The 13,769-nt window shown below is 37.6% G+C and overlaps 1 protein-coding gene across 2 annotated transcripts in view; it reads right to left on the bottom strand.

Moving 5' to 3' along the window:
• Window positions 1-7,361: 7,361 nt before the first annotated feature.
• The window catches only part of arhgap35a (Rho GTPase activating protein 35a), a 31,363-nt gene continuing 24,955 nt past the window's right edge, over window positions 7,362-13,769 (bottom strand). For both annotated transcript variants that reach the window (XM_042770936.1, XM_042770935.1), the window contains exons 5-6: window positions 10,543-10,648; window positions 7,362-10,454 (exon numbers count right to left, since the gene is read on the bottom strand). In XM_042770936.1, the coding sequence (XP_042626870.1) occupies window positions 10,019-10,454; window positions 10,543-10,648 (542 nt within the window). In that variant the 3' untranslated portion in view covers window positions 7,362-10,018. The remainder of the gene's footprint in view (window positions 10,455-10,542; window positions 10,649-13,769) is intronic.

Genomic DNA, 13,769 nt, shown 5'->3' on the forward strand with positions numbered 1-13,769 from the left:
TTCAATTAATAAAATGTTTTTAACAGGTTTAGTTGACAATAATAACCCTGGATGCCACCTGCATGCCTGCACAAATCTCACAATATCAATGATGTGTGTAAAACATTTCTGCTAGATTGGGACTGTGAGCATTACACATGTGAACAAATATTAAGAGGCCTAATAAAACCCTTTCCAAGGCATAATATGCATAATATATTTTAATACATACATTCATATATAATAATAATAATAAAAATAACAATAATAATAATAATAATAATATACCAGTAATTAATAATCATCAGGAAATCACTGAATAATTGAAAATTAATGTCATTAATAAATTAATTGCCCCGAGGTGGAAATGCAGCTACAATGCAAAACAAAATATATACAAATTTAATTGCTAAGAAATTATTAATGTATTATTAAATAAACACATCTGTTTACTGCCATATACATGGCACATACCTTATTACAATTTGGTCATTGATGTGATGCAAAGTTTTTATTTTTATTTTTATTTATTTTTATTTTATTTTTTTGTTTTATTTTTTATTGGGGGGGGGGCATTTATACATATTATGACTTGAATACACCTCTTCTGTGAGCATGTTTTAAAATTTCTGAATAAGAATTCATTATGGTATTTTTGAGAGAATAAAAGGTGATACAACTGTTGTGATGTGATATGAATAAAGCCCCACAAAATATTGAAAAAACATTTCTAAAAAAATGCAATATAAAAAATATAAAATAAATAAAAAAAAAAAACTTCTCCTCTAAAACAAAGTAAAGTGGTGAAAAAATGTGTCTGCTAAATCAAAGTAAAGTGGTGCAACCAACATTCAAGTGAAAAACACAGGAAGTGATGTTACGGAGAGGATTCCTGCAGACCCTCTTGACTATGTGTCAAGGTCAATTAATAAATAATAATAAATGATAATAAATCAGATAATTTGACCTTTTTAATGTGACTCACCATTAACATGATATTAATAATTAACAGTAATAATAACTACATTGAAAAACTGAAGTTTATCTACTCATCAGTTAACACAGGTAATATATATTTTGTTTTCCATTCAATTATTATATATACATTATTATTGTTATTCATCAGATCATTAGGTGTGTGCTTGTCATTTTCACCTGCAGGTTTGTGTATTGCCTGCAGAGTTTGAATGTAAGAGTGTTTGTTGCATGACCTCACCGCTGTATTTGTGATTGACAGCTGCCACTGACCTGTAGCAGTCAGAAAGCCATGGTAGAGGTCACCAGGTCAGACAGAGCAGCGTTGCTCTAGAGACGACCTCAGCCCCTCATCTGCATACAAGCCTTCATTAGTAGCACCACACAGCCTGCATAACAGCACCATAAATTAATAAGGCAGCTATAGGAGAGTTTGCAGTAGAATTTAATTAGGGCAAGGTACAGTTGCAGTGGCCATATTCAAGTGTATAAAAATATTGTAGATCAGTTTTTCTGTGCACGCTATTATTTGAATGTGTTTGTTTATTATACAACATACAGATGGTTTTATGATTTAAAGAAGAAAGAAGAGAAACAGCAGAGAAACAGTCTACTTAGACATTTAGACATTTGTGAACTGTTCTATCTTCATGGATCTTATGGAAAATAATATGCAGGCAAGACTTGTTAAAATATTACAAACATTCGGGAAAATATTGTATAATAAAGTAAAGTCATGTGGTGCAACCAACATTCAGAAACATGCAGGGACCCTCAAGACAATAAGTCTCTTCAAATATTTTAATAATTTGCTCTTTTTATGACTAGGCAATGGGCATGTAAGCTCAGGTGATACAATGTTGTGTGGCGCAACTAAAAATGTAGAGATATTTGTAAATTACCAATTTATGATATTTGTAAAAATACGTTTTGCCTTGAAAAATATATTGGAAAATTATATATATATATATATATATATATAAAAAGTGAACACTCACATGCACTTCAAAAGTCAAAAGTTTGGGGTTTGTAATATATTTTAATGTTTTTAAAAGCCATGCATTTATTTGATAAAAAAAATAAATAAAGTAAAAACAGTAATATTATGAAATATTATTATAATTTAAAAAAACTGTTTTGATATGTTTTAAAATGTAATTTATTACTGTGATGCTAAATCTGAATTTTCAGCATCATTACAGTCTTCAGTGTCACATGATCCTTCAGAAATAATTCTAATATGCTGATTTTCTGCTCAAGAAACATTTTATTTTACTGTATTTTTTATTTTTTTCCAGGACTCTTTGATGAATACAAAGTTCAAAAGAATGTCATTTATTTTACATTTTCTTTTGTAACATTATAAATATCTTTACTGTCACTTTTGACCAATTTAATGCAACAACAACAAAACTTACTAAACCAAAACCTTTAAAAGCTAGTGTATATGTAAGGAAAATGTGTTATTATTAATAATAATTACTTTAAAGTTTTGATGAAAATTGTATAAAGGTTTTTTGAAACCAACATAAACACAAAATTAAAAAGTCAAATAGAAAATCAAATAAAAAATCAAAGTTGTAAATAAAACAAAGATTATTGGAGTACACTTTTTCTACTTCAAAATTCCATGTTTAATTCAGCGTGTCACATGCTGTTTCTTAGTAATTGTTTGTGAAGTTTACTAACAATTTACTAGCAAAAAATAAATAACTCTGCAACTATCGTCAATAAACTCTCATTAGAGTATTAGACTGTAAGGCTACGGTTAGAGTTAGCAGAATAAACTAACATGTACTTGAAACGATACTAATCAGTAGAATGTGTGTTGGGGACCAAAAGTGTTGGCAGATATTTAGCAGACAGTCTACTAATACCCTAATGATTACTAGTTGACATGTAGTAGCAAAGTTATTATCTAAAGTGGACTAACAAAAAGTGTTATCCAATTTTTTACACCTATTTCTTGTGTACATATATAGTACATTTCCAAATGTTCATGAACGCTCTTATTTGCCATCAGCTCAAGGAGACCCATGACATACTGACTGTGTGTCTGTATCTGCAGTGATCACAGCGTTGTCTGTTAACCCTGTTTCCTCTTTAAACTCTAAACGGAGAGGAAATTAGCTCGGCAGTCACATGAAGTAAGGCTCCTGCGGTGCGGATGGACTGAGTGTGAGAGGAGGCTGACTGGGCTGCAGTGGGACTGGAGCGCTGGGATGCCCGCTGTGCTCTGGAGGAAATTCTCAGGGCAATCGATGCTGGGGATTAAGGCTGGGTTTTGGGCTCAAAGGCCTGGATCTCAGCGTTATCCTCTAGGGGAACGTTGGGAGCGCAAGTGAAGAGGCGAGGAGCTAACCTGGAACTGTCAAGTGTGCATGAAGGGCTTCTGAAAGCCATGCAGGAAGATTCGCAGGGGCCGCTTCAATGCGCGGAGCCGCTCACGCGTACTCACCATGCCATGGTAACCTTATTCAATATTCTATGGAAGACGGAGCTACTCAAACTTTGAACATGGGGGAAAAAAAGAAGCTTGTGAAAAGACTGGATGTGCTTAACTCACTTCTCACTACTTGCTATAGAATCATGCCAGGCATCCATATTGATTCTGAATGGTCAATGCAATCATCTTCACTCGGCGCTCCCCGGGGTGAAACCGAACTCGACGCTTGAATTCATGACTCATTACAAAATCAGAGTGAAAAAAACACACGTGCACAAGAAGACCATGGGGAAATTACAGGAGAGCTATGGTGAACGTCAGAATTAAACAGCATAATTAATCATAGCAGAAAAAAAGACTGAGGGAAGGGGAAAAAACAACCACATTGCTAATAAACTTAATAATAATTGCATTTCTTATCAGTTCAACCATGAACTGACTAACTAATCTGCATCAGCTGTCTGCCTGGCCTTCAGTGCCAAAAACCAGTGACCTGAACACATCTGCACTAAATCTATCGGAGAAAATTGATTTCATCTGGCAAGTTTTGATTAAAATGACTATTGAAAGAGAAAATAAAGATATCATGTCTCATTTTCACCAAATCAGAATCAAAATTATAGACTGAAAGATATTAAGCAGGACAACTGTTTCAACATTGATAATAACCAGAAATGTTTCTTGAGCAGCAAATCAGCATTTTAGAATGATTTGTTTAGGATCATGTGACACTGAAGACTAGAGTAATGATGCTGAAAAATTAGCGGAATAAATAACATTTTCAAATGTATTAAAATAGAAAATTTCTTTAAAATTGTAATAACATTTCTCAATGTTTTTTTTTTTTTTTACTGTTTTTTTTATCAAATAAATGTAGCCTTGGTAAACAATTTTTTTTTTACAAATATTTTGTAAAATCTTACAACCTTAAGACTTTTGAACAGTAATGTGTTGTTGCATTACATGATAAAACATAAAATCAAGAGGCATCTGTACAAAGGGTGCAAAGCTTTTCTCAAGATTAATGTCACTTTTATGAGTTTGACAACCTCAAAATGTCCAAACCGTAGGCTATATGTGGTTTTATGATTTTAAAGTTCATAATCTTCTTTTTGTGACTTTTTGGCTTAAAGGGGTAATATGACGTTGCTAAAAACAATAACAACAACATTATTTTGTGTATTTGGTGCAATGTGTTTATGTGGTTTAAGGTTAAAAAACATTTTCCACATATTGTACATTATTGTTGCTCCTCTATGCCCGGCCTTTCTTAAAGCGATACGATGTTTACAAAAGCTCATCGTTTTGAAAAGCGAGGTGTGATCTGATTGGCCAGTTATCCAGTGCATCGTGATTGGTTGAATACCTCAAGCGTGTGACGGAAAAGTTACACCCCTTAACATACTGTGATGCCGTGTCCCGGCGCGATGAGACAAAACCAATAAAACCCATTACAAATGAGGCATTTGTTGCATCCAGTGGGGGACATAATCACGGATTATAATGACTTATACTGTCTTTTTACATGTTGCGTTGTATATCGCTCCGCGTAAACATAAAACCATGTCTGCATTTGTGATCAGAGAAAGGACAAACAACAAGCACTACTCTACACTGCTCAAAAATCGCGTTTGAATCATCATTGGCAAATTCTTTAAATATGAAAACGTACTTACAGGCTGTGAATCAGAAGAGCCAGACTGTCCTTGCAAAGCTGGGATTGCCCAACTTTATAGAAACAGCCTTTGTGTGTAGATGCATTGTAGGCTACTCTGCAAGTTCAGGAAACAGTCCTCCATAAAATGCGCTGCACAAATCTGAATATTTGGGTTGAACTGTTCTGGAATAGTGTTGTAAATACAACATAACCACTGATTTCTAGTTCTGTCCTCTTTTGGAAGGCCAAACAAAGTAGTTTTGCTTTTACAACGAAACACAGCATCTCCAAGACATGGTGGCGGCGGCAAACAATACTACAGCGAGAATCAAAGTTACACCTTCTTTCTTGCATGAACATTTGGGCGGCGTTATGCAAATCTTCCCATTGAGTAACGTTGATGTGGGGGCGTGTTAGAACGAGGCGTTTTAGGAGGGCGTGGACGAGTCTTAACTTTTATAAAGAATATCTCTCTGGGTAAGACTTATCTTATCTATGTATGAACATCTTGTAACACTCCAAAGAGAAAGGAAAACTTGAATATACAATATATATTTACATTCCTTGGAAAGCAAATAGGAAAAAGTTATCCGGGGCTTGGGTGTTGCTTAGCTGTGTTTGAGTGTTTTCAGCTGATAGTACCAGCACCATTTACAACAACATTCATCAGTTTGACCATCAAATGATCAATAACAGCATCCTTCTCCCAGCACTGCCATCAATCGAGGTATCAGAATCAAAACACCCACAGTGACCCGGACAATCGATGTGTAGAAGAAGGACAAACATGGGCCAAAGGAATCGGTCTTATCCTGTTCTGGCATAAGAGCGTAAATTGTGACAAATTTTACAACACTGAATATTTCTCTGGTTCAGGTTAATACAATTTATTAAATACAGTTGATTAATTATTGTTGGTCAAAACAAACAATGTTGTGAATGTATTGTTGTGTTTCAAATGAACAACATGCTTTTCAGATAAAATCACTATTTAGTTGACTTATGTCTGAATGTCAGTATTGTATTCCCTAGTTATTTAATAAATATTACAAAAATATGATGATACTGGAACTGCAGTTTGGACGATGAAATCACAATGATCAAATTTAAGACTGAAAATAAAACCTTATTGTTTCCCCTAAAAAGAATCCCTTTCTGTAGTAGCCTACAGATAATGTAAGATTAGAATGAATGCTGCAGGTGGATTTCGGATGCTGGTGTATTGATATTAATAAGAGCTGCTGCACCTGTGGCGGTGTGAATCGGATGGAGTCGAACGCATCTGAATTCAAGGCTCGGAAAGACACGGATGAGCAGCGGAACGTGCCTCGACTGATCATAAGACGAACCGGACATACAGATTTACTTCCAGACTCTGAAACTTTCTGGAAAGTTGCAGACGAGACTTCTGATCCACCGAGACATAAGATTCACGAAACAATAATGACTCTAAATACACACATTAATGTGAGTCATATGAGGGCGTTGAGATTAAATTCTACATATAGCGCGTTTATATCATTCATTCTTCAAAAAACTTAAAAATGAGCTGGAACTTTAAATTATGAGCATGCGTCTCTAATGCAAATAATTCACCAGCGATAACAGGTGTTAGAGGACGTTCATATGGAGAGAATATAATGTCAAAGATGCAGTTCTTAAAGTTCAACAATCGAGACACCTAGTGGTCCGTTTTTGTCATTGCATGCGAAACTCCAATACACACACACGCATAAACTTAACAGCTCAAATTATGTAATAAATAAAAATAATTATTAAAAGTCGCCTGTAATTATAGTAATGAAAAATATCGGGACACAATCCATTGAAGAAAACACTTTGGTGTATTTTGCAGGCACTTTGCCAACTGCTGGAATATTCCACAAATACAATACGGTTTTTATATTTTTATACTTACAGTATTAGGGGTAAAAATGGCTTTTTTTATGAGGCCTTATCGTCTACAAATAAACTATTATCTGACATAAAAGTATCCTATGAAAAGTAGCTATATTTAACCCAAATATTTCTATCCTTCATAAAACGATGTGGCCTATTGGTTTTGACTAAAATCCATCCAATAATTATAACAACCGCTGTCATTTTTAAACATTAATTTCACTGAGCAGTTTTTATTTAAAAGAAGAAAAAAATACTCCATTTTAAGAGCCTCGGGCCCTATGGCCCTGATTTATTAAAAGTGCCCATTGTGTTATCAAACAGGTTAACAAACAAAAAGCAAAATCACAAATATAATGGAATTAATGCACATCCTGCAACTATAAAATAAGGACATGAGACCAATTTTACAAGATTGATTTATTAACTATAATACAGGTCACAGAAGGCCTTACTGTTTATACACCATTCCCACTGAAACTAATTACCAACTTGTAATGACATGTATTTTTGTTGATGTAACTTCATTTATTTCTGTATTTTTTTTTCATTCTATTTTTGTTTGTTCTTTTTTTTTCTTCTTCCTTTTCTAATACTGAGAGCGGCAGACCCCTCTCCCTGACCTGGTCTTGAATCATGCACTACATCATTGTGGCCTTTACACCATTCACAAAAAAAGACTGTTAAAAATGCTTTGTCTCATTTTTAATTTTTAAAATAAAACATAAAAAGAACACCTTTTCTATCACCATTGACTACAGGGCAAAGTGTCAGACCCCCTAACGTACAAATAAACAACAATTCTGAATATAGTTTTGCTCCTTTCTCCTTTAACTTAACAGACAATCTGTCACCATTGTTGAAAAAAAGAAAATGAAGCAAAAAACAAAAAATAAAGTGATGCAGCCAAATAGAATTGCTGAACCAATGTCACATTTTTAAAACACGTTTGTCATGTCGCTTATCTTCGTCTTCCCCTGCCCTTTTTAATTACTTTTGTTTTGTTGCAGTTGCAGCGAAGGACAAGCGGCTCTGAAAGAATACATTGAAAATACACAGCGAATGCAGAATTCATACACAAAGTACCAGGGGCGTATAGGCCACACAGCTCCCGATTTCCCAAAATATACCATTACTCCTGCTCTCTGAGGGCAAAAATGGGTAAAGAGATGCAGCTCATCACAGCCAGTCAGAAGTCAGAGTAGATGTTGATTAGCATGTTATAATGGGGCAGGGCAGGTGTGGTTCACTTACTGGTTAACATGTATTACAGGGAGAGATATGCACAAAAATGTGAAAGTGAAATCTACTGTGGGATACATTCATTTATTTCCATAAACATGATTGATTCACAGTTTCACAGTGTCTCCCTGCTTGAGAACCATGGCTCAAAAAAAAAAAAGAGACTCTTTTGAGTTCAAATAAACAAAAGTCATCTAATCTGGAGAAAGTACACTTACAAAGTATAAGTGCTGGGGAATATTAGTATATACTTGAATGCTGAATCGCAGCTGATTTCTGCTTCAACCCTATTTTGCTATAAAGTGAATCAGGTGATTGTGAATGTATCCAGCATGTTCTAGAAAAACAAAAATGTATCATTAGCGTGATTTAATTTCATAATGCAATACCTGCTTTGTCCACTGGGTGGTAGTGTTGCGCTCCACAAAAGGAAAGGCCTACTCACAAGCTACCAAGTTAACTTTCCCGTTTCTGTGCTCAGAGTTTCTTCCCCTAATCTTTCTTTAAAGTAACTTCTGGCATTTTATAAACAATGTCATCCTTCTGATGTCAGCTCTGAAGTACAGATATTTAGTCAGTCTTGACAAAAAGCCATTAACTGCAAGCTCATATTCTCACTCTGATAACGCACCACATGCTGTTTCCAAACACATCGAAGACTTTATCTTTTCTGAATTCCATTATTTCATCCAGTTATGCCATTATCTTCACTCTCATCCTCCTCTAGGCTTCCACAGCTCAGTCATTCAATGCCATCTGAATAAGTACAGGTCTCCTCTAGTGCAGACTTCCTTTACCTTCCGGAACTGTGAGGTAACTCTTGATTTAGTGCATACCTCTCCTCCAAATGCAGGTGGACCACAACCTGACCCATCCCTTAGAACTCATTACTCCTTGGTTCACCAACCATTTGCGCAAAAAGCAGTCCACAGGTCAAACATGAGCCAGAAGGGAGGGACTTCCTGCAAACGTGTAAAAAAGAACAATAATACAGCTCCCAAATGAACAGACACTGAACAAAGTCGAAGATCCTCGTGGAGCAGGAAACTGAGGGTTGTCTGGTTGTGAGGACATTCTGCAATAAAAGAAGCATCAGTCTTCCAGCAAGGTTCTGGAGGCTCATGTGACAGGGGATAACGGTGATGAAAAGACTTCAAATCCCAGAATGCTGTGCAAAAGCATTCCACAGACAACCTTCCCGGCAAAACTAGATCCAGTTTGTCGAGTTCTAGTTTGGTCTTTTGATTTTTGTCTCTCTTTAAAAGGCTGTCACAAGTGAAACAGATTAAATAAGGAGAAGGAATATGGTCATGTTGCTGCATCGGAAAAAGCATTTCTTTTTTTTGTAATAAGATAATAACAGTGGTCGGAAGTTACAACAAAAATCTGGTGAATATAAAGGCCACCCTGTTGGCCCGCTTAACCTTATTTCTAATATGAGGTGGGGTTCAGCCCGTTTGTTCATATACCCCAACACCCACTGGTCACAAACTGACGAAGACAATGCTGAACCAGCAAGAGAAGAGTGCAACATCTACGTCACATGGACCCTTTAGAGATTTGGGTTTGGGGTTACCACACTTCCTGTGCAGTTATCTATGTGTGTGTGTGTGTGTGTGAGGAGCATAAAGGGCCAAGAACAGAGCAGCGCTGGGATTTATGGAGTAGCGTGATGCAGAAAGTTGGCAATGAAGTGTGGCTGATGTAGCTCATGTACTCTTGACCTCTTTTGTTTTCGTTCCTCTACTGCTTTAGCTTGTGATAAGTCAGGCACATCCGTGCAATCTCCTCGGAAGTTTCTTCCATTCAATGAATCTCTTTCAGTGCTCCCAAAGTGTGTGTTGTTCCGTAGGGGTGTGATGGGGGTGGAGCGAAGGCAGCAGGCTCTGGATTGGGGATTGAGGGGTTGGGGGTGGAGAATGGGGCGGGGATTGCCGAGCTGGGCTGAAGGGCGGGGCTATGGGTTGTAATGGGGCGTAACAGGCAGAGTAGGCGGAGCCTGGTATAGAGGAGGCAGAAGACAAGGTGGTGGTAGGTGAGGTGGGCTGTCCATGCAGGCCGCTGGGTGTGTCGGCCAAAGGCTGATTGTAGAAGAAGAAAGCACACTGGTGGATAAAGGTCTCGATGATTGTCTGGTAGGTGCGTGTGGCCGTCAGCGCGTCCATGGTGGTGAAATCAGGCCGCATTAGTGTCGGCCAGAAACAGATGGACAAGTTCTCGCTGGTCATCAGGTTCAGGCGGCTGTTTAGACTCACCCTGATAGGAAGAGAGAAACAGTGAGAATGGAAAACATGTGTGAGCGGGTTTGGTCGTGTGTTGCCCTAGGGATGGCTCTGATTCTCACCTGTTCAGGTGAGTGATGACGTATTTGAAGACGTCGTAGTTTTCTCGAGGGAACCTGCGGAGCGCGTCCTTCATGGTGTGGAAACGCTGCTCTCGATCACTGATTTCTGCAGGAGGCCGAGAGGGAACACAGAATGAGACCCAAACACATTTATTCTCTTTATGCTTCACAGGTGTTCACTTGTCCCACAACACACAAAGAGATAGAGAGCGACAAGACACACACAGGAGACAACGCTTGAGGACCTTCAAGACCAATGTGTTTCTGTAATGTCAAGGTCTCTCAATCTCAAACATTGTGTTCTATTAGGTTCAGTAAAGTAAAAAAGGCACAAACCCCATGTTATTTAGAGAAAATAGACATGTTTTGAATTATTAACAACTGTATGAACCATAAACATAATATTAAGCTGTGTCCCCACATATACAATGTATTCAACCCTGTTACCATGATGATGCACTCTTTAAGTTTCATCAAGTTTTGGAAGTAAACATTTTGCAAGAAATATAAGTAAACGATTACATTTCATTTACTTTAATTTTCTATACACATACATTGCATTTGTCAAGCTTAAAAGGATACTCCACCCCAAAATGAAAATTTTGTCATTAATCACTTACCCACATGTCGTTCCAAACCCGTAAAAGCTCTGTTCGTCTTCAGAACACAATTTAAGATATTTTGGATGAAAACCGGGAGGCCTGTGACTGTCCCATAGACTGCCAAGTAAATAACAGTGTCAAGATCCATAAATGGTGTGAAAGTCGTCGTCAGAATACTTCATCTGCCATCAGACGTGCAATCCTTGTGGCACGGATGATACAGAAAAGCATACAGTGATATGGAGAGACACAGAGGAGACTGCTGACAAAGGAATTGTTGAATAAAGTCGTTATTTTTGTTTTCTTCACTTATAAAAAGTGTTCTCGTCGCTTCATATAACCCAGATTGTACATCTGATGGCAGATGGAGTATTCTGTTGATGACTTTCATACCTTTCATGGACCTTGACACTGTTATTTACTTGGCAGTCTATGGGACAGTCACAGGCCTCCCGGTTTTCATCCAAAATATCTTAAATTGTGTTCCGAAGATGAACGAAGCTTTTACGGGTTTGGAATGATATGGGGGCAAGTGATTAATGGGTGGAGTATCCTTATAACCTTCAACCCTGTTTCCAAAGTCCAAACAACAGGGTTGAATGTTGCAAATAATATAAGAGGGAAAAATGTACCAAAAATGTAAATATTTGCAAATTAGCTAGTCAATGTCGAGTGACAACTTAATTAAAACTTAATCTGCAACTGTTACCTGTTCTCTTATATTTACCATTTTATTATATATAATAGAACCTTTAACCAAAGATAGATAGATCGATAGATCGATAGATAGATAGATGGCTGTAGGGAGGAGTAACAGTAAAAAGGTGTGTGTGTGTGTGTGTGTGTGTGTGTGTGTGTGTGCGGGCGAGCATATTAGACTTCCCATCAGTCTCATCTGGACTGACCGAGGGATTGTTCAATGAAGCACAGTGTCTCACACACACAAACAGTACATGTACAGAAATAAATGTGTAGTGTACACTGCAGTCACACACACACACACACGCCCTGGGTGCAGCGAGTTGATGGTTGCGGTGAGTCAGAACGGCTTACATCAGCCCTCAACGCTGTGAGCCCTGTGTCAGAACATGTGACCTCTACGGCAGATGTGTTCCTCCCTAGTCTCACACACACTCTGATGTCAGCGTTACACACACTAACACAATGACATCAGCATTATGCATTGTGGCCCCAGATGCAGAGTTACTACAGTAACAAGAAAGAAAATGTGCAGAACCACCATAACGCCAGGTCATTTCTGTATGGTTGCTAGCTTGGATGTAGTCTGTTTTTTAGTGTGTTCTGGGCCATTGCTTACTGACCCACTAGCAAGTTCCAGAATACAACATGTTTTTATAAGAGAGAAATAGCGCAGACACTAGACAAGGATGAAACTTTATAGTGCACAAATGATGAGCACCTGTGTTCAAACAGAGTACACTTTGCAACTTTACATCAAAACTGAAACTGATTCTTTAGGCCTAAGTTTTAAAGCCCAAACTATACTACGTTTTTTATGTGTATGCTTGGGTATTCATAAGCACATGTGATGTACATTTCGTCATCAATACTATACAGGCACAGGCCGATTTTTATATAACTGCACATATTCAGCACACTCATCTCACACATGTGCTTTAAATTTTTCCAAATAGTACACACAAACTGTCCGCACACAGGAAAGCACATATTCAGTGCACGCAAAGACATTTGAGTTTTTTTGAAAGGCTCTGCTGTACGCATATCCAAGCGTTCAGGTCAAATCTGATGTATATTTTAGGCTTAATTTTCAAAATTAGGTACATGAATGAAACCGTGACCTTGAAACCATTGAAACATCTAACAGAAGAAATATTCAGAAAGTCTTAAAGCAGTGCAGGTGCTTCCTGTGTTTCCAGAGACTGAAACAGAACAAGCCTGCTGGGCTGCTGCCATGGCGTCCAGTCACAGACGGACCGGAGCAAAGCCCCGCCCACCACCTGCAGAGAGCGACACGGCAGTCAGGTGACCTGCCGTCTGTCCTCTCCCTCTATTATCCCTTCCTTCTTACTCTCAGTGGGCTTTTGTAATGTTCTTGTATTAGGTAGTGTTTGGTTATAAGTGTAGTTATTAATAAGTGGCTTTGCCAAGACAAGCATCACTATTATTATTGCTTATATTTAGGGCAAGGAGTTTCCACAACTGTAAGCATTAAAGGCATAGAATCATTTACTTGCCCTCATGCCATTCTATTTCTTCTGCAGAACATGAAAGAAGATATTGTGACGAACGTTGGTAACCAAACCAGTTTTTTCTTTCAAAATATCATCTTTTGTGTTTCACAGAAGAAACAAACTCAGACACGTTTGCAATGACATGAGGGTGAGTAAATAATGACAAGTTTAATTTCTAGGTGAACTATCCCTTTAATCTTAACTTCCCGCACATCAAACACCGCTCAGAACACATTAGCAACCGAACGGCGACGCCCTGGCAACCACCCACAACACCCACAGCATTATGTTGTCAAGATTTGCACAGGCAAGATCCCCTCACATTATCATCAGAAAACATACAAATCTATTTTTGGTCTGACATACACAAAGATAACTATGAACAGCTTGAATTAGTATCTGATTGTGTTGG

Source organism: Cyprinus carpio, chromosome A15 (genome assembly GCF_018340385.1).
Source record: "Cyprinus carpio isolate SPL01 chromosome A15, ASM1834038v1, whole genome shotgun sequence".
NCBI classification, from domain to species: domain Eukaryota; kingdom Metazoa; phylum Chordata; class Actinopteri; order Cypriniformes; family Cyprinidae; genus Cyprinus; species Cyprinus carpio.